The sequence below is a fragment of the Biomphalaria glabrata genome, chromosome 15 (genome assembly GCF_947242115.1).
Source record: "Biomphalaria glabrata chromosome 15, xgBioGlab47.1, whole genome shotgun sequence".
Taxonomy (NCBI): domain Eukaryota; kingdom Metazoa; phylum Mollusca; class Gastropoda; family Planorbidae; genus Biomphalaria; species Biomphalaria glabrata.
In genome coordinates, this window is record NC_074725.1 from 5,799,452 (window position 1) to 5,825,538 (window position 26,087).

The following is a 26,087-nucleotide window of genomic DNA, read 5'->3' on the forward strand; positions in this document are numbered from 1 at the left end:
TATATATATAATACATATATATATATATATACACGCTAAAATTCCTGGTCCTGACCACTTGCAGAGGAAGATAAAACTATGGTAATTTAACCTGTTTTTAGTTAACTTAAGGCTAGAACAACTAAGCCATTTTCAAGATCAAAAACTGTGGCTGCTAAATGTACCAAAATGAATTTTTATTCACAATTTCTACCAAATATTTCTTTGAAATCCTTCATTTTAATTCTAAAGTCAAAACTATAATTTCTTTAGATTTAAGCACTTATTAACCCTTTTTTTTGTGTGCGTGTGTAACTTTCTTTCATTCCAATTTGTTTGTTTTTTTAATGTATATTTCTTGACAGGTCAGATCTTTAAAGCTAATTCTCCTCTAGGTGTAGATAATAGTCCAAGTGAATGTGAGGGATTCTCCTTAGATCATTGTGTTTATCAAAGTTATTGGGTTTTTTTTTTTTTTTTTTTTTTTCTACAGCAAATGTGTTTTTACATCTGTACGAAAGTGTGTGTGGAGAACAAGACTAGGATTTGAAATGTATAGACTGTAGTTAATGATAATGTGTAGAACAAATTGAAAAGGACTAGATCTACGCCTTCAAGTAAACCTCTATTCTAAAGCAAACATTTAATGTCCTAAAAATTGGCACAGTGAATATAAAGGCCTATCTAGATCCATGAGTGACAAAATAAAAGTAAATATGTAAAGAGCGATGTCTCTTCTATCAAACTGTTCAGCGGAAGGAGCGTTCCATTTGAAAATATTGTGTGTATACGTGGGGTGGGGAAATTATAGTGCAAGGAGATGGAAGGCTACAACTGATGAAGTGTTTGTGCATACTCTGTGATAGTGTTTGCAGATAAAACAAAAACAGAATTTGAGGGCTAGAAAATTGTGTTGGAGGTGGGGGAGCCGTTGTATTGATGGGTTTAAGTGCGTTTCGAGCAAATTATGCATAAATATCAACTTTTTCAACCGTAGCTTGTGACTAATTTGACCAACGGATGGCTGCCTTGTCGTGCGGTTTGCGTGCTGGACTGTCGTTCGGATTTATCGACGGTCGAGGGTTCAAACCCTGCCCGCTCCCATCTCCCGTCGTCCTGCGGGAGGTTTGGACTAGGAAGTAAACTATCTTTAACTCTGTAGGAACATCCGAAACATGTAAAACATTTTACAAAACAAGCTTAGCACGGGTATTAGCTAGTGTTGATATATATTTCAGGCAAAGTAGGAATTATTCTTTGAATAATATTTCCATTGGTCAGTAATCTAAATATTCCTGTTCTTTAAAGTACGGCTGCCTAACAGTGTATGCTGTGTACAACTGTATTGTGCTTGCTACAGTGTTGATCTAGAAGACCGTGTTGAAAGAAAAGACTGTGCTGTGTGAACAACGGGAAATACTAAGAAGGAAACGGGCTGGTGAAACGTTTTGTTGTGATGGTCAGTGACAAGACAAACTAGTTCCTTTATCGTGTTAAACAAGACTTCCATCCCATTTATTAGGTCTGAACTATTTGAAACATGTATGTGGTTTGTACCCATGAACAATACATTAACTCGTTGAAATCAAAGTACTATGAACTATTTTCAGGAAAATAAAATTGGGTTTAAATAATTACGGAAGGTGTTTACATTTTTATTCTTGCTCATCCAGTTTTTTTTTAAATATATTATCCAGTGAAAGTTTTTTTCCCCCACTGGATAGTGTCACTGTAGCATATTTGACCAACTATTCTGAGGAGAGAGACATCCCTATAATTGTTGGCTTTTTGTTGTTGTTGCAATAACTCCGATCTCCTTTGTTCTTCTTTATTGTGACTATATTTGCGTCACGCACGTGTTGTGGAACATGACCCGGTACGTAATTTATTCTCCAGATTTTGATCAAAGGACCCAAGGCCGCTTTTATACCATCGAGCAGAGTTTCTCTATTTCCGAAAGACAGACTTTCTTGAATTCTATTGCATTTTGTATTCTCATATTGGGGAGTTAGAAGAAACTAAACAAAATGTATTGACTAATTGACTTAAAATACACATTTTTGTTCCTACTTTACCCGAAAATCTCTGGATTTCGCACTTTTAATGGTAACATTTAAAAAAAAAAAGTTATTTAAAAACAAAATCAGATTATGTTAATTGCTGTAGGTCACTTTGACACAAACTTGAGATGCTTTGATCAATGAAAAAGGGTTAACGTTATTTACTATATCACCCCCCCCCCAAACAGAACCCTTCTCACTTCCCTTGATAGAGAGGTTAGACCAAGATAATATTTGAGAATCATTGCACCCGAAGTGCAAGTCAAGGAAGACGAAAAAAATCTCATTGAAAACAATAATCCAATACTACAAAAGTCAAGTTCCATGTGATCTACAGGGCAGATGATGTAAAGGTCATCTGTTTCTTCAATAATAATAGAGCATCAGAGGTCTTACTCCTCTGTAAAATGTTATTTGTAAAGTCACACATTTACTTTCATCTTTTTTAACCAACACTCTTCTGAATCTTGAAAGCAACTTCTCCAGAACCAATGGTATACAAAATTTGATTTAAAAAAAAACTGATGATAGTAATTCAGACAAAATTATGAAAATCTTATTTGTAAAAATAGATTGTTAGGGTGAGACCTAGATGAGAAAAGGGTTGCAAAATAAGTGAACCATAATGGAAAACCAAGTGGACCAATTGTAAGTGTGCACCTACACATATGGAAGGGCATTTGTGATGGGATCATTTTGAGCTGACATGGAAAGAGGGGAAAGCCTCTATTAGTTTTGTGAGATCTGTCTTGCTGTGGTATCATGCTTAGCTCTTTACAGCTTGCAAAGTTTTGGGGCCACAGCCACTTTGTCTCTGCTGAAAGTCAAACCATTTTGGTTTTAAAATAAAATGTATAAAAAGTTTTTCTGACATTTTTTCAAACATTTTTTTGCTGTGTGAAAATGAAAAGTCTGAGAGTAAAAATGGAAATAATTTATTTCATTCATCATCATCAAGACTTGAAGAGTACACATAAGTTGTATGTATATATTCACATGTGTAGTCCCAGTGTAACAGCTGCTGTTACATGGAACAATACCAATAATGACATGAACTGTACAATAAAGTCCGGGATTAAGAGATTGCCTCCAAGCAAAACAATGTATAGAATCATACAAATAGTCTACATAGCTCTCTAAACAAGAAGTTAACAAAAGAAAGTTAAAACAATTGGCATGGTGTTTTAGAGGACACCAATATCAAGTACAAACTAGGCTGTCAACATAAAACTGATTTCCCTTTTTTTTTTTTTAACTGCATAAGCCTAATATAAAAAGCAGTCATACATCATTTGAGAATAGGAACCCTAGTAATGACCTTTTGCTCCACTCTTAGGTCACATGACAGGACAAGTGGAACAAGATAATACAACAAAACAAGAATATGGTTTTTTAAAAAAAACTGTTAATAAATTATAATGTATTATTTTATGAAATAAAAAAAAAGGAGTTGATCCAGTTAAAAAAAAACAGAAATGGAATGAGGCAACTGCCAGTAATGGAGAAACTATCCAATTATGTTCAATTCCCCCCCCCCCCTTCTCCTATGTCAACTACATGGAAATAAAAATTGCAGCTTTGATTTTGTTTTCAGCATTAAGTTGTTTGAATTAACTCAGGCCTAAAACACTGAACATTACAACACTGGCATTGGAAACTTCTAAGTGAGGATCTAAGCAATTATCAGTAGGATCTAAGCCATGGTCAGTAGGATCCATAGATCTGTATTTATCTGATAAGAATGAGCTTGACATGTAGGGTCTTTTTGGATGAAGCAGGTAAAGAAGCCAAACAATGCCCTTCTATTTTTTTTAAATTAGTTCTCCCCCCCCCCTTTCACTCTTAAGTGCTGGCATTTCTCTTATACTACCAGCCTATCACTAACAGAAGCTGCTGGAGTAATACTCATAACTAAGGAGTCTATTCAGCTATCTTGAACTATGTTCTGGTCAACTCAAAGGTTTATACATGTTATGCGCTCAACATCACAAAACATTTTGACTTTATGCATAACAAAAAATACAATAAACTTTTGTTTTTAAATGTACATCGTCCTTTTCTGTCTGTATTAAAAGGTTTGGTTCTAGTACAACAATAGTCAAGTAAATGTCCATGGTATGACTAACAATTGTATTTATGTTAACTATTTTTTAAACCACCTGGTTAAATTTGAAAGACTCTCGTCAGCATTTCCAACATTTTTTAAAAATTGTTTATTAAGCTTTTACAAGTTGGCATAATTGATAATAGTTGAAATAAATTAAAATTCAGTTCTACATAAAATGAGTTTCTAAATGATGATTCCTTTTTATGAAAGGCTGAAACCATTTTATCAAGTAACATTGATTCAGAACATTGTTGAGTCCAAACCAACATTAAGTTACTGACAAATACTGGGAAAAAAATGTGATAGCAAGTCATCTAAGCATTCCATGATGCCAAGCTCACACTAATAAGTAAGGTTTGAAATCTTGTTAAACGAAGTCAAGGCCCAGTCTATACTATAGTAATAGAGTTACAGACATTGAGAAATATATAGCCATTAAGTTGATTGCACTATGTACATACTCTTACCCTTTACAGTCTTCAAGTCACTCTAAATGCACATTTGTATTAAAATGTTATTTATATGGCCTCAAGTCAATTAACAGCTAGCAGTTATTGACGCCTACTGCTGCTGCCAGTTTCTCTAATGGCTTGTTTTCCTGTAAGTCATGTATTCACCTAGACCACTTTGGCCCCTGTACACATTTACATTGTCCTTTTAGAAAGATTCAACAAAACAGTTTCAGTTTGTTTTCGATTAAATATTCAGAATTAATGATCATTAAAAGTGAAAAAAAAAAAAAATAATATATATGCACATTTGTTATACAATCAAAATAGTGTTTACCGCAGATGCAGAATCCTTTCACAGGTTATCTCAGAATTCTAGGCATTGAAAACATACAAACAATCAGTATCACATCATTAAAGCTAACAAACAAACAAACAAACAAAACGGTTTAAAAAAAAAGCTGTCCAGTGCTACGTCCTTTCCTTCTTTTTGATTGGTCGTTTGCTGATGTGCTTGTTGACTATTTCCTGGATCCTGGGTTTGTGTTCTAGTGTTCTGATCATCGAGGCCCTGGCATCTGTTAGCTGGTTCTGTATTAACTGACATCTCTGTATGTTGGCCTTTCAAGTAAAAAAATGGATTCTTAAAAAGGGGACTTAATTATATTACAAAACAAACTTAGAAAATTTAAAAAAAAAAAAAAAAAAAAACACGCCACATTTTTGTAACATGTTTTTGGTCTCAAGTTTTCTACTTCTACTAGTGGACACTCATGTATTTGTTTTTTTTCTGTTGACCTTATATGATTTCCATTCGTCTGTGTCCTTTCATTAAAGGCATAAAGAAACTGTAGGTTTTTTTTTTTTAAAGCCTTTAATCAATCAATTTTTTTTTTCTAATGTGGAGTTTAACAAAATTTACTTTTGAATAGCATGCTCAGTGCACTCTATTCCAATATCATTTGTGGACCTTAGGGGGGGGGGGGGGGGGGGGGGGGGGTCTGAAAAAAGGATTTCACACTGCCTTTAGGCGCTTAGCAAAGACCTCCCAGCTTGAATCAGGATTAGAACTCAAGCAGTTTATGTCACTCAGTCACACATCCCGATCTACATAGATCTATAATGTGTCATAAGAAAAAACTGGATGTTCGGTCTATGTACTAGCTCTTCTATGTATTAACAACTGCCATTATTATTTTGAAACATTTTTGTTAGCCATGAGAATACTCAAGTAAAAAAAAAGTTACCCTTTCAGACCTTGTGATCTATAGGGCAGATGATGTAAAAGTCATCTGTTAATACGGCTGACAGTTAACTAGGTTGTCGTGGACAGCACAAAGATCAACCTCATTGACTATCCCCAACTAAAGTCAGAGTTGGGCGGATGCAGAATATCCTAAAATCCTACTCTTCACCGAGACTTAAGCACGAGTCCTCTGGGTTCAGAAGCCAAGCGCTTAACCATTCAGCCACTACGCTTCCTCATGAGAATATTGAGCTAACGTAATCAGAATTTAAAGCCAAGACTAGACTTACCTGCGACATTTCGTGAATTTTACCAGCTTCATCTTCTGTCATGTTATGAATCTGAGAAAGAGCCGTCTGGACTTCACAGAATTCCACTTGGATATCTTTCTCTATGTCCATCTGCATAGAAATACAAGCCTCTTTAGTCTACTCATATAACATAGTCACAAGCTTTATCACTGAAACCTTTTTTCCAAACAATTACAACCATAACACCCAAAATGACATGAACTTTAAAAAAAAAAAAACAACAGTGGAACATATTTATTTTAAAATAAGCTGAATCAACTGAAGTGCATCTGACTGTGAAAACAGTCTCTAGACAACAGACTACCAGTATCTAGACAACAGACTACCAGTATCTAGACAACAGACTACCAGTGTCTAGACAACAGACTACCAGTATCTAGACAACAGACAACAGCTAATAACAATGGTGGTTGTTCTGTTAAATCAACACCCAAGCAAAAGATTTTTTCATGTACAAAAAAAAAAAAAAAGTTCAGGGCAATCATTACAAAAGTTTTCCTTCTCATTCTGGACTGCTCACACTTCTAGATCTTAATTTAGATTAAAATTAAAGATGCAAAATGGAAAGATCAAGAATCAGTTATACATTTGGATTTTATTTCAGAATTCTTTAAGTGGATTTACTTTTTTCAATGTATTTATAATTCTTCTATAGACTTGAATAATCCTATGTGCCTGTTAATTTAACAAATCAAGTTTTAAAATTTTTACTATTCTAAATTGTATCCATGTTCTGTGAAGTCTAAATTCTGCCAGTGTTAATGTCACTAGATCCAGATTCACCACAACATAAAAACCCACAAATCCATCCTAACACAAGGTATGTTACCCTAGCCTTTTCAAACCCTGTGGTCTATAAGGACAGATGATGTTAAGGTATAGAGTTGTGAAAAAATCTTTTACCAATTCTTCTAGTTGTGAAGCTGTAAAATAAAGTTTCCATCCATTGACTTTCTGGGTGATTCCCCTTTGATTGGATAATTCATGGACTGTAGGACACCTCTCTTCTGAGTGTGGAAAAAACATTTGTTTCATTAGCAGACAAAACAAAAGTGAACAATCAAAAGTAACTTGCCAATCACATAGACATAAACCTGTTCCATATCAATCACATAGACATAAACCTGTTCCTTAACCACATAGACATAAACCTATTCCATATCAACCACATAGACATAAACCTGTTTCTTATCAACCACACCAACATCAAAGTATTTCTCAACAAACCACACAGACATTAACCCTTTCCCTTATCACCCACATAGACATCATCCTGTTTATTATCAACCACACAGACATCAAGACCCCCCTTTCCTTTCCAACTGTCATCGTACATAAACAAACTTTTTAGTGTACCACTTAAATCTTTAAAACAAAAACAAACAAAAAATCTCCCCTTTCTACTTTTGTTAATAAACCTTTTGTTTGTTTTAACAACAACAGATCATATGAATTTACAGGTAGAATCCTGTTTTACTTGTTTTAAGAAAACAAATTGTACTATTTCTGTAAATAGTTATGAACCTAGGCTTAAGAATATTAAAGAGTTATTTTCTGACAATTTTTTTTTTAAAACTTACCTTTGGACTTGACATCAGAGTATCTCATAAAATGATTGTTTCTTGTCTTGTTGTTAACAAACTCAGGCTGCAGCAAGACAAACGTCGGCTTTGGTTTGTTCAGCACCCACCTTACTCCCTCCTCATCTGTGTACTCTAGATATCAAAAACAGAACATAGATGTACATGGAGACAGTAAAAAGGTTCCCATGATAATGTGTACATTTTCAACTATCCATAAAACTTGCAATTGTATTGAAATCTCTTTACTGAATGAGTTCTTTAAAAAAAAAAATCATTTTAATATCCTGATTTACATTATATTTTCTTCTAACTACTTTGGTTGAGATGAAGCGACATCACATTTACACATTCACTTTTTATTTAGTGATAATTGTTAATAAACATTTTAAACGTAAAATTCAAACTACCTTATATTCTAGAAACAGGGACAATATACACACAGATTTAGTTCTGGTGCTACAACAGTGATGGCTTCAAACATTTGGGAGATGATACAACTATTTCTAAATCTGATCAAGCAATTATAATAATAGTAACAGTATTAATTGTTGTGCAAGCTGCTCAGATGGAGACTCACCACCTCGTATTTCTTTCTCCTTTTCTTTTTGATCTCGGGCTGATTCCTCTCTCTGTCGAGTGTTTTCTATTTCATCATCAGATGAAGAGTTATTGTCCTTGAGCTCCTCGTTAGCATGTCTGCAAGATAAACCCGACATTCTAAAGTTAATGGGAAGAATAATTTGTTCTAAATTTCAACCAATGATGTGCAGCACTTGGAAAACTCATTGTCATGCCAAATGCTGAAGTCATTGCATGGAATACAAATAGTGATTTGTATAAATACTTTCTAAAACTTTCTAGCTCAAAGTTTGTTAAGTCAGATACTCACATTTCCCTAATTTTATAAACATCCTAATTAATTAGGTAAAGGCAGAAAATGTATTTGCCTGTCAGTTGTTATTGTAAAATAAAAAATTCATTTTCCAATCAACTATTTCATTAAATGATGCTAGATTTTTAATATAAACAAAACTTTAATCTACAATGTCAATAAATATGAGTCAGAGATTAAATCAAGTAGTCAGTTTTAATTAGAGGCAACTTCACTCAAACATATATACTAAACTACTCCACAGAACCCACAAATCTGTGGAGTAGTTAAGTCAAACCAACATAAACAAGTGACCTTTTGACACCTATCTAACCTTTGTAATATAAAAAACACCTTATAATGAGGAAACAAAATATACAACTTGCTTTATGTAAGCAATAATTAACTGTTACTCAAATAAATTTTGTGCTCAGTATTTGAGATAAAATGGTCCAATTGTCCTTCAGATAGATTTAATAATAGACATTCTCCAATAAAATGGTCCTTCGGTTAGATTTAATAATAGACATTCTCCAATAAAATGGTCCTTCGGCTAGATTTACTAATAGACATTCTCCAATAAAATTATCATTCAAGTATAATTAGAATGTTGACCTTTTCAATAAATTGTTAATTTATTTAGCAAAATGTGGTATCTATAAGTTGGTTTGTCAGCAAGCTATTACTTTATAGTTGAACAATTAAAACTTAAAAATGATTGTAACAAGTGAAACTAGTATTTCCCCTGTTAATTTACAATAATGTTTTTTTTATTGAAAGCCTTTGTTTCAAATAAAGGTAAGAAACAGAAAGGTGTGTGATGCAAGTCTAAGGTGAGTGATTCAAGCCTAGATTATTGACCTTGAACTTTTTTTTTTTTTTTAAATGAGATCTGTAAAAGTTTTCAAAAGAAATCTCAGAAAATCTTTATCTTAATACAAAACTTTGTTTTTGTAATTGGTTAAATTAAATGTCAATATCTTTAATAACCAGCAGTTGTAATCTTCATATGTATTCAGTCTGGAATAGTGCTAGTAAGAATACAACAGATGTATTCAGTCTGGAATAGTGCTAGTAAGAATACAACAGATGTATTCAGTCTGGAATAGTGCTAGTAAGAATACAACAGATGTCATAAAAAAAAAATGTCCACAACTGTGAACAATCTGTTAAAACAACTAACTTGAAAATGTGTTAAGGTTTTGAATGGTTTAGTTTCATTATACAACTGATGTTGCTCACCTGACTACTAGCTCATTGTCTTCATTCTCTCTGTGATAGGAATCATTATTTTTAATAATGGCTGAGCTAAATGCATGTGGAAGTTAAGGGCAATAACACACAGGAAAAAGCATTACTCAATGAAAACAAGATTTCTCGATACTCACAAGAGTTGCTTTCTTGCTCGTTTTCTGGGAGATGCTTCTGAAAGACTTCCTGTGTGACTGACGGCAGGGGAAGCTGGGATATTGTTTAACATTGAGGTTAGCGGTGGAGGTCCTAAAAAAAAAAATTATATGCAGTAACAAAATAATAGATTGCATAATAAAATAAACAAATGGTATAGATCAAGTATCATTGGAAACAAGAGTTTATTTCCCCCCAAATCAATTTATTGATCCAATCAAATGGAAATTCAGTTTGACTACAATTGACCACCTCAGCAAGGCTTGCAATAACATGCTCTGCTATTATAAAATGCATAGAAGTATAATAATAACAATGCTTGATGGGCTATCGTAAAATGTCTAGAAACTCTATTGCAAAATGACTTGAAGTGTAATTGTAGTAGCTCTTTTGTAATATGGTTTGGTGTGCTGATGTCATGTCAACAGCTATTGTAAAAATTGATTTTGAAGTGCTACATCAGAAACCCTTGTTATGACAAATTAGCCTGAAATGTGTTGGTTTGTTCACTTTGATTAACCTAAATAACAAGAACATTGCATCATTTGAAATTAACTCCTTCTCTCCGTAAATTATTTTACATGTTCCAATGGAATTATTCATTTCGCTCATTTGTGTTTTGATAAAACTTCAATAACCTTTTTGTATGCAATCAGGAAATGTTATATAAGGTATATAGTTATAGAAGAATGCATGCTCTTTTTATATTACATAAATTAAGGTTTATAAAACCAAAAAGTAATTTAATGGGGGTCAAATCAACGTTGGTATCGTCAGCTAGGAGTGAAAGAGTTAAAACTCTTACCATTTTCAACACAATCTTCCCCTTCCACTTTGCCTTTCTCATTGTGGTTATGTGTTGGTGTTGTGGCATCATTAGATGAAAGGGCTGTATCTGTTGATGACTGGCTGTTTTCACTTAATGGAGAAAAATTTCTAAATAGACAAGTGTAAAGAAAAAACAAAAATTTCTTTCTGAATAAAAATCATGACAAACAGTTGAACTATGTAGGTTTAGAAACAGTTAAACTAGGTAAATTTAAAAACAATTGAACATGTAGATTTAAAAACAGATGAGCTATGTAATTTTAAAAACAGTTGAACTAGATAGGTTTAGAAACAGTTGAACTAGGTAGGTTTAAAAACAGTTGAACTAGATAGGTTTAGAAACAGTTGAACTAGGTAGGTTTAAAAACAATTGAACTAGATAGGTTAGGAAACAGTTGAACTAGATAGGTTTAGAAACAGCTGAACTAGATAGGTTTAGAAACAGTTGAACTAGGTAGGTTTAAAAACAATTGAACTAGATAGGTTAGGAAACAGTTGAACTAGATAGGTTAAGAAACAGTTGAACTAGATAGGTTTAGAAACAGCTGAACTATGTACTGAAGGTTTACATCTGTGTGGCTTACTTTATTGACATTTTGGGTGAACTTAACCCTGAAGTGTTGGTATCAACTCTGGGTGGACTATGACACCTCGGCTCCTGGTTTAAATTGAAGTTTGGTTTCCGCACAACAACGCTGTAAAAAAAAATATTTTTTTTTTGTAGCTTTTAAAAATATTTAAAAAAAAAAATGGACATTGTAACGTGAGGCGTTTTTGTATTAACAGCAATATAAAACATGAACTATTGACTTCAAGAAACCCTTACGCTTCATTAGTGGTCCGCTTTCTGAGAATGCTAGGACGTGGAGATGAGCTAGGGTTGGAAACTGGCACTGCGCTCAGACCGCTGGACATGGATCCACTGTTGCCACCTCCACCTCCCCCTGCCCCTTGAATTTGTGACTGGACACCCACTGAGTTGGTGTAAATGCTGCTAGCTAGTGTCACCCTGGCTGTATTATCTGCAAGTAAAACAAGTCAAAATTCTTTATTGCAAGCTTTGCTTAGAGACTTCTTGAAATACAGTCAAATGAAATAATGATCTAATCACGCATAAGTCTGTTTAATATGTATGAATGTGTCCTTATTTAATATACTTCATTAATTAAGAAAACTAACATTTTTTTTTAAAGAGTCAACAGACAGAACTTGTCATATTCAACAGTATTTTTAACAACTTCAAATGATTAGATAGAAACCGTTATATAAAAAGCAAAACCAAAGTACTTGGTCTATTTAAAACCTAGAATTTAAGACTTACTGATCTTGTCAGTGCTAACGCCTCCAGTGTTTGTGCTAGCATTGAAGGTTGAATGTAGAGCATGTTGTGGGAATCTTGAAGGATCAATCATCATTGTGCCAGAATTGAACCGCACATTGGACGACATCGCAGCCAGCTGGCTTGCAGCTAGTGTAGGTGTCTGAGTAGGGACTATAGTAAACAATAATTTAAAAATCAATTTATAAGAGTACAAAAAAAAAAAAAAAAAGACTATTCCATAATCAATGCTAAAGCTAAAAATATTCCCAAATATTAGTAAACCTTTAATTTATAGGAATAAAAAAAAAAAAGACTATTACTTTTTTCCTTTAAAGCTAACATCATTCCCTAATAATAGTAACCCTAATTCTAAATCTCTAATTGGTAGCTTAAAATAATAAGCCTCCCACTAATAAAAGTTTCCCAGAGCCAAAATCTATCAATGCTAAAGCTAAAAATATTCCCAAATATTAGTAAACCTTTAATTTATAGGAATAAAAAAAAAAAAGACTATTACTTTTTTCCTTTAAAGCTAACATCATTCCCTGATAGTAGTAACCCTAATTCTAAATCTCTAATTGCTAGCTTAAAATAATAAGCCTCCCACTAATAAAAGTTTCCCAGAGCCAAAATCTAATCCTAAAACTGAACACAAAAGCATTAGCATAAACCTAAAAACTTGGACTCTTGTCAACTGGCCAAAATCTAATTCTAAAACTGAACACATAAACCTAAACACTTGACTCTTGTCAACTGGCCAAAATCTAATTCTAAATCTGGAAAATGTTGAAAAAGATTCTCTGTTTTAAATTGCTGATCTTTCAAGATAGAGCTGATTTAGTGCACTCTCTCTGGCCTAAACTCTTTTCTAGACATGTTTGATATTGGGTGTTCACATATTCACCACCTATCCCATAGTCTTTTTGAATCTTTGGTGCATCACACAAGATTGTCTTTCTCCATTCCTCTCTGTCTTTCACCTTGTATAGAACCTCTTTCAATGGTAGGCCAGTCAATGGATGGGCCTGCCATTTTGGGCCTTAAGCTAACACAAATCAGATCAAGTCAAATGGCAATTAAAAATTCCTGGCCTACATCAGGATTTGAACTCAGATCCCTATTAGATAGTTGAGTGGTTCATGTCCCTCGGCCACACTTACTTTTAGTCCCTTGATTAGGCAAGAAAAAGTTGGTCGCCTGTCTAACTATTGGAGAGTACAAACAGTTTTGATACCACATTTGGTCAGTAGGGGGTCTCAAGTTCATTTGTTGAGGCTGAATATGACTATTAGATCTGAGACACAAGACAGATTGATTAGATGTTTCAATATTATATATGCTTTATAATATACATAAGTATAAACATTGCTATATTTATTTTTGAGCACAAGAGACTTTTACCCAATTAAAAAAAAAACATTTTTTCTTGGTTCTGTTAACTTAAAATTTAAAAAAAAAATGTTTTGAATATAAATCTAAGCTTAAAAGAATTTTTTTTAAAGAAAAATATCTAAAAAAAAAATGGAAATAATTTCTTGTTACTAGAACTCTATATTCAAAATAAGGTATCTGTCACAGTCTTAGTTGACATTGCATGATCTAAAGTTCACGTCATGTTAATAGTTTAAAAGACACGTGGAATTCCAGATGTAGAAAACAGGAAGTAGAATAAAGTTGACTTAGAGTTCAGTCAAAATCAAGTAAGTAAGGTCTTGCTCCCGGTACAGGAAGGTTGGACGTTCCCTCCTTGACTGGTGGATATGTATGCATATAGCATGAGAGTCGAAGGACTAGTCATTGTTGATTAATAATATTTGAGAGTTGACTTCATTATGTGCTTATTGAATATTAAGGTATTATTCGTATTTCAATGGATATCTATAGTTGAAGCTCCAGTGTCACTAGTTGTAATTGTTCTTATTGTTACCCGCTGAGATGCGGACGTGATTTTTTGTTAACGTATTGGATACTTTTGATACCGCTGTTATGCGGATATGATTATTATTTCTTGACTTGTAGCACTAACAAGGAGTGCAGTATATTATTATTATGTCGTAAATAAAATCTTCATGTTGTCTGCTGAACGGACTTGAGTCAGTCGTATAGTGTTTGTCTCGTCACGTGTCTAGAGCACTTCAGGAAGTAAGAACCCAGTATTACACCATTCAATCAGTCTCTAATATTCAACGTTCATTGACATTCAAACGTTCATTTACATTTTTTCAACTGTCTTCGGTTTCTGCCGATGGTGATGTCACGCCGTGCTAAATCTCAAGTTGTCGACAATAGTGGAGAAATAGGCATCGACCAGGTTTAAAATATACAAGCTATTGATGTTAAGTTCGAATTGGTCAATGATAAAGTGGACTCTGGTAAATACGGGTCAGGTCAACCGGTGAAAAAGTGCAGGCTCAGGTTAGTTCAATGGTGATCTACTTGAATACTTGTGACTGGTTTCGCTTGAGTGGTGTTTGAGTTTTGAGTCCGTGCGTGTCTAGCACACAACATACTGGCTACCAAAAATGTAAATGAACGTTTGAATGTCAATGAACGTTGAATATTAGAGACTGATTGAATGGTGTAATACTGGGTTCTTACTTCCTGAAGTGCTCTAGACACGTGACGAGACAAACACTATACGACTGACTCAAGTCCGTTCAGCAGACAACATGAAGATTTTATTTACGACATAATAATAATATACTGCACTCCTTGTTAGTGCTACAAGTCAAGAAATAATAATCATATCCGCATAACAGCGGTATCAAAAGTATCCAATACGTTAACAACAAATCACGTCCGCATCTCAGCGGGTAACAATAAGAACAATTACAACTAGTGACACTGGAGCTTCAACTATAGATATCCATTGAAATACGAATAATACCTTAATATTCAATAAGCACATAATGAAGTCAACTCTCAAATATTATTAATCAACAATGACTAGTCCTTCGACTCTCATGCTATATGCATACATATCCACCAGTCCAGGAGGGAACGTCCAACCTTCCTGTACCGGGAGCAAGACCTTACTTACTTGATTTTGACTGAACTCTAAGTCAACTTTATTCTACTTCCTGTTTTCTACATCTGGAATTCCACGTGTCTTTTAAACTATTAACATGACGTGAACTTTAGATCATGCAATGTCAACTAAGACTGTGACAGTATCAATTTTACTATTTTTCTGAAACAAGGGAAATAAAATGATTTTATTTTTTTTTTAGACCAATACATTCAAACATTTGATATAATTAAGTGGAATTCTTTATCATTTTTACTTTACAGGAGATTCTGTGTGATTAAAAAATCAAACTCTCTACCTGTTTTCAGCAGCTTGGGATAAAACATTGGCAGTAGCAGCTGTCCCTATGGAGGAAGGAAGTGTGATGATGGAGCCAGGAGTTCTAGCCTGTAAAACAGACAGGATAACAAAACCTTGACACCTATTTCTAACTAACAAAATGCTTTTTTTTTTTGTTCAGAGTGTCAGATAGAGTAGAAAGATATAATACGTCCTCCATGAAACTTTGTGCCAATGGATGGATATAGGCAATGCTCTTAGTTCCTTAGAACCAACTGCCCAGACCTAATTAATATAAATTTGCAATATTGCATAAACATTGATTAATATTTTAAATTTCCCCACACAAAAACAAAAAATGACATCTGATTATTGAGTAATAAGTATAAGTAAAATAATAAGTAATGTGCATCTCAAATTTGGCACTTTCCATCAACTAAGCAGCAGGCTATGGTTCCCCCTACCTGATAATCTGGAGTAACAATGATGGCACCAGTGTTGGAATGACCAGGCTGGTCGTGATGCCCAGCCTCTAGTTCACTGGAATGGGCAGATGATAAGGGCAGTGTGGAGGATGAGAGTGTGACTGTGTTGGTCTGGGAAGCTGACATGGAAGATAAGACTGAGGCTGTGGATGGGATATGGACTGGTAGCTGAGAGGAGGTTAGGATGCTGCCAACATTATGCAGTCTCTGGGGCGTGACTTTGGCTGAAACAAAATCAAACAAAGTATACATTATTAAAAAAAAAATAATTTTAGTCAATAAATTGAGATCTATTAATTATTTCCTTTCATGAAACTAAGTCAAAAGCAAAGTATGTTGAAATGCTACACAATCAAACAAATATTTTTCTATGTACGGTTCCTAAGCTATACTACTTTATTAATGCAGTCACATTTACTACACTTTCCTAGAAGACTTATTGGACTTGAAGGGGAAATGTCACCCAACATATAAATTAAAATAGCTTTTGTTAGTTTTCTATTAGCAAAGCAGAATGGCTAAATTTGTTAATATTGGCTACTGTAGGTGTTTAAAATAATATCAGTTTAAGAGTGTACATTTTTTCCATTACCAACACTGTCCTTGAAATGCATCTGCCAAAATAGCAGAAAACATGAAGGGCGAGGAAACAATCCAGTTTTACCCCATTGAAAACAGAAATTGAATGGCTCCTCTTTCCTGAACACCAATCTTCCTGCCATCATAAGAGATTTTTTCATGACTTTTACGCACCTTATCTAGTTTTCTTGCAAAGGCTTTGCTACAAGGAATAGCAGCAAACCAGAATGGAAAGGATAATCACATTAACAGAAAACCAGTTTATCCTTGTTACTTTTCTAAGACATAGACTGCAAGAGCATACAGCTCAATAACAAATAGATGGCATTATCAATTATAGAATCCATGATAATGAAAGGACAGAGTAGAAATAGGATGTAGATAGAGAGAGAGAGATAGGTGAGTTCAATTCTTACCTATGGGTATTGAAGCTGATGTAGAAGCAATGGTTGTGCTTGAGTTTGTTTGTGAGGCGTTTAAGGAGTTGATCATCACAGGATTTACAGCAGACACTGCAAGATTCACTGAAACAAGGTCATTAATCAATTAGTAACCATCAGTGCATTTTTAAGGTGAACATTAAGATTCTTTTTTGTTTTTGGTACAACTATAGCTAGGCAACAAGAACATTTACATTTACAATTACTAAAAAAAAAAAAATCAACAAAATAACAATATACACCTAATGCAATACAAAAACATTTTCTCTTCTGCTTTATAAATCCTATTATTAACAGTGTTGGGAGACAATAACATTATTAAATAGTGAAAGTTGTGATCATGGCACAAACTCCAACAAAAGGATTCAAGAAATGAGGAGATATTGGATTACAATGACACAATAATATGTATAAAAATACAGCTGTAATAAGGTCATAGATTCTAACCCCCCCCCCCCCCCCCCCACCTTTCCCAGTTCAAACGTGCTGTCAATGTCATTAGTGTCATGCAATTAAGCATCTTTCCCTCCCTGGGAATGACTACACAAATGAAAAAAACATAGCATTCCACAATTTCTCTACTTCAGACAAACATCTTTATGGCAAGTTCCATAACTAGGAACAGTTTTCCACAGTTGTCTCTGTTGCTCTTGGCCAAAGTCATTAACTCTGTCAACATATTCTTTTAGGACCTTTCTATATTGTGTGTATCTAGTGCACTGTTACTCTTGGCCAAAGTCATTAACTCTGTCAACATATTCTTTTAGGACCTTTCTATATTGTGTGTATCTAGTGCACTGTTACTCTTGGCCAAAGTCATTAGCTCTGTCAACATATTCTTTCAGGACTTTTCTCTATTGCTAGAACTGTTGCTAGTAATGGGCAGTTCAAGGGACAGATACATATTTAAACATTTTCACCTACTAGCCTCATGGGATCTTTGATAGTTCTGGATGATAAAGAGATGGAGTTATCTTACCTGATTTGATAGATGTACCCTGCTGAACTTGATTTTGGGAAGAGATGATCTTTGCTTGAGGAACTAGAGAAGGGTTATTGTTCTTAGTTTGGGAGACAAATGATATTGACCTTGAAAGGTCAGTACCCATACGCGTGTGAAGGTTAGAATCAGATGAAAGTGAAACGCTGATGCGCTGCTGAAGATTGCTGGGACTGTCACTCTGCACCTGGGCTGATATTGTACGAGTCTGGTTGACAGCGTCTGTGTTCAAGGGTGCCACCATGCGATTAAGAGTTATGTGCATAGGGTGAGAGCCTGGTACCACTGGCGTTATGGAGCCATGAATGGGTAGACTTGCACTGAATGGGAAAAGAAATAATAATAACAATTACCCTTCCATTAAGACAAAACATTAGAGCCTTTAGTTTTTTTTTGACAAATCAACATCTTGTATTGATATGCAGCTCCAGCTCTAACACAGCTTGAATAGCAGTATGAAGGAAGCTGGCAATTAGTCACAGCAGTACTAGCATTATCAAACTAAAAAAAAATATATAATTAGAATACGACTAAGGCTGCTTTTTTTATCCTAATGGAAATTTGTTGTGATTATTAAGACTCTTTACTCAAATTTAAAAAAAACAACACATAAATAGAACAGACACAACATAAAGAGTTCATTGAGTCACTACACATAGACATCTTGGTCCACTTCATGTTTTAAGGGAAAATGAAAAGTAACATTTTAATAATAAGCTTGTAAACCTACCAAGTCAAGTCCTATAAGACCTACAGAGACCAATGCTATAAAACCTACCAAGAAAGGTCCTATAAAACCTACAAAGACAAATCCTTTAAAACCTACCGAGACAAGTCCTATAAAACCTACCGAGATAAGTCCTGGGGCTGGGCTTGAAGAACAGGTTGTCCAACCACTGCTGGAGACTGAGACCTGGTAGCAGGGGCTGTGGTAGTTTTTATGGCCTGATGAATTGGGGCTCTTGCCAAAGGCAGAGATAATGGTGGTGTGGGTATCTGAAGGGCTGGCGTAGATGCTTGCCTCAACACTGCTGTGGACTTTGGTACAGCAAGTGTCGTTGGACCTGATGAATCATCAAATATATTTTTAAGTCAAGATTATTCCTAAACTTTAAAGAATAAAAAATAATAATTTAACCATACAAATTTTAATGTGTGGAACAAAATGATTCATAAGAATCACTCAGGTGACCTTTTTATTTTTTTTAGCTTAATGTAAAAAAAGTGTCAACTGTAAATGCTACTGCTGTTGTCTTTAAAAGTTTACTTTATTAAATATCAAATTATAATAAAACTACAATTTAATAAGAATTTACTAATTTACTGATAGAGTAGTTTGCATTTGAAAAGGGAAAAACTTCCTTGTTTTTAGTCTAGATCAAAATTTTTTTGTTAAAAAAGGAAAGAAAGAAAAGAGCTGATCTGGACAGTTTTAGTAAGTAGGTGGCAATCAAATTAAATTTTATGATTGCAAACAGCATTTATATTTTTACATATTTATATTTGGAAAAAAATGTCAGTTGTACAGATCTAAATGTTGTTGTTTTGGTATGTTTTTCTTTCTTAAACCATGTTTCAAAAATTATGCTTAATATAATCAAACAAAAAAAAAACACTATTGAATGAAGCATCTTCAATGCTAACTAATTCTACAGACACTCACCTCTTGCTAAGCTAGAAAAGTTAGGAGTAAAAGCTTGATTCTGATTCTGGGGTTGCTGATTAGCCCTGGCATTTCCCAACATGCTGATAGGAATAGATGGTCCTGATAAACCCTGCTGAACAACAGTTGAGCCACCAGTTAGAGTGTTGGAGCCTAGCTGAATGACGCTAGTGACAGGAACAGTGATGGTACTATGGTTGACACTTCCAATATTGCCAGAAGCTGTTGTGGTAACTAGATTGAGAATTCCCTCAGTGTTAGCGTTTGGCTGACATAATGCTAGAAAGGGAAAAGCATAATCTCATCTATTTCATTCAACATGTAATACACAAAAAATGATATAATACAGTAGAACATCGTTTATCTAGACATCAGTTAACTGGAACCTCAAATATCTGGACTACCTTTTTTTTTTTTGTTTTACAGTACAGTAAGTGGTCTTGCTAAGATGCAGCAAAAGATAAGCAATTATTATTTTGTTTCCCAGTATATTTTACTTGAATTTCATGTTTACATCCAGCACGATACCAAATATGAGTTTTCTACATGTTGGTGAAATAGACCATTTAAATTTTTTTTAATAAATATTACGCATTCGGTAATCTAGACCAGCGGTTCTCAACTTATTTTAGCTCCGTGACCCCTTAATACAATTTTTCATTTGGCGGCGACCCCATCCATAAATTTTCGTTCATAAGCCTAGGTAAATGTGATTTAGCTTAATGTTTTGAAATCTTTATCGCTATGAAGATCACTGATATTAATTCCATTGTTAGAGACTGAAGAGCTTTATTTAGTGTAAAAATAAATTTATGCTTCAATTTCAAAAAAAGTATAACTTTTATAACATTCATTTACTTTCTTTATTGCCTGTTTATAATATATTCATGTTGCATACATAACTGACAATTTAAAAGTATTGCTAAGCTTAGAATACCCAATAAATAAAACAAAATATAATAAGATACGTAGGTCTCGCAAAGACATTGTTTCAGGGAACAGAACCAGGAAAAAGAAGAAGAGGCAGACAGAGAACGCGATGGGAAGACAACATAAAAGAATGGATGGGCCTGCCATTGAAAGAGGTTCTAACTAAAGCTAAAGACAGGAATGGAGAAGGACGGTCTATAGGTCTTGCTGGGTAAGTAAAGGTAAGATAATGTAGGTCAGCCATGTTTCGACACAAAATATATTCACTTTGACTAGCACTTTACATTAACATATGTACAAAAGAAATATGATGAGTTGAACATAAATAATAGTAACAAAATCTCATTAATTTATTTTTCTTTGTTCATGATGATTTCAACAACTTACATGGGGAAATAATATTTGGTATATTAACTTGTGATGCTGGAACATTGCGAGCTGAAATCATCTGAACAGTTTGTGCTGGAGGTGCTGGAGCTATTGGTCGAGTAGATTTCTTTAAAAAAAAAATTATATAACCTTCAAATAAATATCCAACACACCAACAAAAATGATGTCTTACAGATTGTATATTATATATTAAATTTTACTATATACAACAGTTGCATAAAAAAACAAAACAGTTTGTTATTATCTTAAAAGAAAAAAAAAAAGCCTCACTCCAAAGTTTTTCATTTCATGGTGTGGCTGAACAATATATGTTTGCCCAGGAGCAGGTTGCAAAGGGAATGAAGGCCGGGCAAGTAAACCAGAAGTGGCTGCCGAGGTGCTGATCATATGCGATGCCTCTCCTTCACCACCACATTCCCCCTTTCTCTCACCGCCGCCACTTGTTTTGATTTTATTCATGAGTAAAACCTACCTGCAACCAAAACAGATCATTTACAAATTAAGAAATATGAGCAGGATGATTCAAATACAAAAATCTTTTATTAGTTGTTTTTTTTAATTTCCTTGTTCCCATATGAGCAATAAATTAAGATGTGAAGGGGGTGAATGTCTCTAATGAGTTAGGTATAACAAAGCATTTGACGGTGTAAAAAAAATTTGAAAAGTGCAGAAATGTTTTGTTTGTTTTTTTTACTTTTAAAATAGCCAATAACGGTACTGGACTTTCTTTTTCATTAATGGTAACAATTCAAAATAAAAATAATGTAGGTGATGTCATCTAATTTTATATTACATAGATCCAAACGCTAGACTTATTTAGAGGTTGAATCAAATGTTTCTTAACTTGGATCAGGACCTGTCTGCTGGGAAGATATAACCATTAAAAAATACAGTGTTAAAACTATCCATCTAAACCATTGTGAAGTAAATAATTAATTCTTTTTCTATCTTCCAGAAAGTTACCTGAAAAATTTAAGAAGTTTTTGTTAAAAAATATCAAATTGATATTTCCATTTATGAAGATTTAATTATCACTTGATTTTTTTTGTATACTGCATCTCCATGTCATCACAGCATGCTGAGTGCACATTATAGGAGAGGTGTATCTGGGAAAGGTTTCTGTGCTATCAGGCATTGGCAAAACAACAATACGCTCAAATCATAGTAACATCTAGCTTCAATCTGGATTTATTGTGAGTTATAAAAAAATTAAATAATAAACAAGACCAACACTCTATGCCAGAATAATGATCTCTACCCAGTTTTTTCTCAATGGCTTAGAGAAAAACAGCTGGCAGAAAATGGCTTATGTATGAGACAGCTGGAGAACATTCACAGAGGTCAAGTGACACATGTTTGAGGACACACCCCAACCCAAAGGCCTTTATATAGACAGGTGCAGAAACGAGAACTTAAGCTTCCAGAAGACAACAGCTCAGTCTGCATCAGATGTGGCAAAATATGCAGGTCATAACTGGATCTCAATAGATCTATGAAATACTGGACTCCTACTTTATCTTCCAACTGGAAAGACAATGCCTATAAACACACAACATTTAGGAGAGCAAAAAACTAATTCAACTTTTGATTTTTGATACAATCTTTTTTTTTTTATTATCTAATATTTGCATTTGATGAATATGATTGTACTTGAAATAAATTTGAAATGAAAATTTTTTAGTTTAGTATATTATTAGAGCATAAAGTGGGAATTGGTTACATTTTTTTATATTAAAGTTTTCTCTGACCATACTTGACATAATACTGACATTTTGAAGGTATATATATATGAAACTGTATAATATGTAATCTGCCTTTCGATTGTCAATCATATCTCAGCATCTTTCTTTCTAACTCTGACTTATTGTTTATTATTTGAGACGCAATAGAATAGTGTTTGTCAATTCAAAGTCTTCCAGTTCATTTATCTAGATTTTAAAATTAATTTTGTTCTAAATTTTTATAAGCTCTTAGTGACTGCTGAAAGAAAAAACTTTGAGGGTCAGAAGGTTTTCTTTAGGTGGACGTATTTGCTGCTTAAGAGAAAATGAGAAAAAAAAAAAAAAGAGATGGTTATGTAATCAGCACAATCAAGAACTGCTAAGAGGTTGTCTGGCCATAAAGAATTAAGGAAAATAAAATCAATACTATACAAGAAATAGTGAGAACTATGATCTCTCTTAAACATTGTTCCTTTCAAGCAACTCTTCTGCTAGAATTGCAAAAAGGGGAGGAGAGCTATTCACATACAGGTCTATTTATGTTATATAATGATCTAGAGATTTAGCATTACCATAGATACATTTTGTAAGATCTAATCAATACTAGTTCATTTTATGGCATTATTAGGCAATAGTTTTTAAAGGGTATCTTTATGGCTGTCTAGGCCTACTTTTTAGTTGTATTTTAAACCCTTTTCTAGATTTTCATGCCCTAATGCTTATCAATGAGGTCTTTTATATTATAATTGTAACTGCGTTCAATTTTCTCTGTCTCTATACTTAAGTGTTTTATCTTCAAAAATACATTCTGCATATCCATATCCCTTTCTGTACTCATTCAAAAAAAAATGTTTACAAACAGAAACAATGGCATCAATAAAGAAATGGTGTTGTTGTTTTTTTTAATTCTTATCCAAATTTAATTTTTTTCAAGTTAATGGTGATAATAATGGTGCCAAATACCTCCTCTTGAATTTTGAATAATTGCTGATTAGCAATGAAATTACTGTGCAGCAAATAGTTACAATTATCTGTCTATTACAATTAGGTCTACCCCATTTCAACAGAAATATTCAGGATAATTTATCTATATTTGTAAGATACACATATATGTAGACTCTCAATCTGTCAAAGTTTAGAGCTAAACAGATATTTTCAAAATTAAAAAATCATATATGAGATATCCTCCTGGCTCTATGAAATAAAACAGTTTGTAATTTTTCAAAGTAGCTTAATTCTTTATAAATATACCAAAAGAGACACTATAGTATTTCAAATTGTGAGAATATTAATAGATCTAGATCTTATATTAACTTTTAGGTCTGCTTTTTTTTTTTTAATTTTAGTCAATAATATCACAACATGCGACTGACACTATCAGGATAGATGACTGTTTTTCTTGTTATTGGCATAATTTAGATAAATAATATAAACATTTTAAATCTAATTTGCTCAAATATTCTATTAAATCTATTCTACTTATTCATCTAGATCTACCATAATGGTGAGGTAAAAAAAAATGTTAACTTACTGAACACAGAAAATGATCTATAGATCTAGTCTCACTAGATCTAGTGTTTGATGCTAAATCAGTGATTTGAAAAACTCTATTGTGACTGTAAGCAAGAATCTTAGTTATAGTGTTGATCTAATTCTAGATTGAGAGTAGATCTTTATTAAATAAATAAAAGCACAATTCATCTGGTACATCTAGATCTGACTGTTTTTTTGTACCATTAGACTTTAGTCTAGTAGCTGTAGATCTAGAATCTAGATCTATTCTTATTCTTTCTAGATCTATATTTAGAATTTAGAGTCTAGATATATCTATGATAGTACTATAACATAAGTTTATACACTATAGATCAGTGACCAGACTGTAGACTAGCAATCTAGTAGTTTCTAGTCAATTTTGAATCTAAAACTAGATCTATTATCTATAGAGTATAGTATATAATAAAAATCTAAACTAGATTTGAAACTACACTAGAATCAAGTCTAGAATAGATATTAATTTAAAGTACATGATGCATCTCTTAATAGAATTTAGATTAGTGACTAGTCTAAATTTTTAATGATTATATTTCTAACTAGATTAACTAGATCTACTTAATAACTTACTAGATCTATCTATATCTACTAAGTTACCTGAGTCAATCTTACTGATCTAGCTAAGCTTCTATTTCTATTTATTATAATATAGGGGCCTAATCTATAGGATAGAATCATAGTAGATCTTGATTTTAATATTTAAAAAATGGTCCTAATCTAGTTTAGATAGAAATTCAGTATTTTAATCCTAGATTTAGAATTTAGATCTAGACATTCTAGATTTATATAAATCTAGATGATATGATAATATATTTAATAATGATAGATATAGACTATCGACCTACTCCTAGGGCTAGACTAAGTAAGAGTCGGCTAGACATTCTACTAATCTAGAAAATCTAGACTAGAGTCACTAGATCTAGACTCTAGACCTAAGAGTCAGACTAACTAAGTAACTTCAGTCTTCAGTAAGACTCAGTAAGAGATCGACTAAAAAAGTCTATTCACTATTCCAATGACCAATGTCCTTTATACAATACACAATGATACAACTTTTTAGTAATTTAATATCAATTTAATAGGGCATTCTTAGCGATGTAGATCTAGATATAAAATCAAACAAACATACAGACATGCTATAGTATCTAAGTATTGCTAAAAGTCAAATCTTTTAGACTACACACTTCGCCAAGCTAATGCGACAAAAACTGATGAATGAGGGTATGTGTAGTGGCACAATCCATTATTTATCATAGGGGTGTCAGTGTTTTCGAGGCTGACATATTCCGTGAACGATGTCTCATCACCCAAAGACATACAGAACAAAGAAAATACTCGTTACTTAATAAAATGTGAGAAAAAACAACAAACGTATGCGCAATGTTTTTCAAATAATGGCAATGGATTTAAAAAAAATAGATACCAATCCAGATCTAGTTCTCTTGCTGCACACTCACAACCTAACAACAGCGGCGGTGTAGTGTAGTACAACACGAATCATAACACTAACAGGAGTCGATGTTCAAAACTAAATCTGTATCTCTAACAGACCACCTGCTAAATTAAACATATTTATATGACACTTACCCTTCATACACTCTATCAATTGAAACAATTATTTTAAGTTTACTTTTGAAAGTGGATTTTATCAATTGTAGTAATAATAATTAGATAGGACATGGTAATGTGCACAACACAAGCATGAGAATAGACCGCTTCTGCTTCCGTAAAAACAGTCGCTGGTTGGTTCTGTTAGCCACGTGACACTTTATTTTTTTCTTCCAGATTTCGTTTCCGGGTCATGTTGATGTGGTTTGGTGGTTGGAGAAAAAAAATGTTTGTGCTATGCCTAGGTGTGC

General features: G+C 33.4%; 1 protein-coding gene across 7 annotated transcripts; it reads right to left on the reverse strand.

The window, feature by feature from the left end:
• Positions 1-2,958: 2,958 nt before the first annotated feature.
• On the reverse strand, positions 2,959-25,962 carry LOC106055823 (histone deacetylase complex subunit SAP130-A-like). Of its 7 annotated transcripts, XM_056012731.1 has the most exons (22): positions 25,358-25,779; positions 24,209-24,331; positions 21,227-21,428; positions 20,954-21,062; positions 19,637-19,915; positions 18,824-19,037; positions 17,953-18,293; positions 16,950-17,057; positions 15,934-16,178; positions 15,489-15,577; positions 13,323-13,456; positions 12,163-12,333; positions 11,668-11,863; positions 11,426-11,536; positions 10,819-10,949; positions 9,995-10,106; positions 9,849-9,878; positions 8,313-8,452; positions 7,733-7,867; positions 7,056-7,159; positions 6,132-6,242; positions 2,959-5,216 (listed from the first exon to the last, which is right to left on the reverse strand). In XM_056012731.1, the coding sequence occupies exons 3-22, from the start codon at positions 21,413-21,415 to the stop codon at positions 5,067-5,069; spliced, it is 3,099 nt and encodes a 1,032-aa protein (XP_055868706.1). In that variant the 5' UTR covers positions 21,416-21,428; positions 24,209-24,331; positions 25,358-25,779; the 3' UTR covers positions 2,959-5,066. The 7 variants fall into 7 exon arrangements, with proteins under 7 accessions (XP_055868706.1, XP_055868710.1, XP_055868704.1 ...); XM_056012735.1 differs by lacking the exons at positions 24,209-24,331; positions 25,358-25,779 and adding an exon at positions 25,816-25,962 and having other exon boundaries at positions 10,819-10,931; XM_056012729.1 differs by lacking the exons at positions 24,209-24,331; positions 25,358-25,779 and adding an exon at positions 25,816-25,962.
• Positions 25,963-26,087: the final 125 nt, after the last annotated feature.

Excerpts from the sequence above, each read along its gene's own strand:
- LOC106055823 (XM_056012729.1), bottom strand. The coding sequence starts at position 21,415 with ATGAATAAAATCAAAACAAGTGGCGGCGGTGAGAGAAAGGGGGAATGT. Across the intron at positions 18,294-18,823 it reads CAGCCCCAGGACTTATCTCG|TGCAAGTCTACCCATTCATG; the intron begins GTAGGTTTTATA and ends TTTCCCATTCAG. Across the intron at positions 11,864-12,162 it reads CGTTAGCACTGACAAGATCA|ATAATACAGCCAGGGTGACA; the intron begins GTAAGTCTTAAA and ends TTTTACTTGCAG.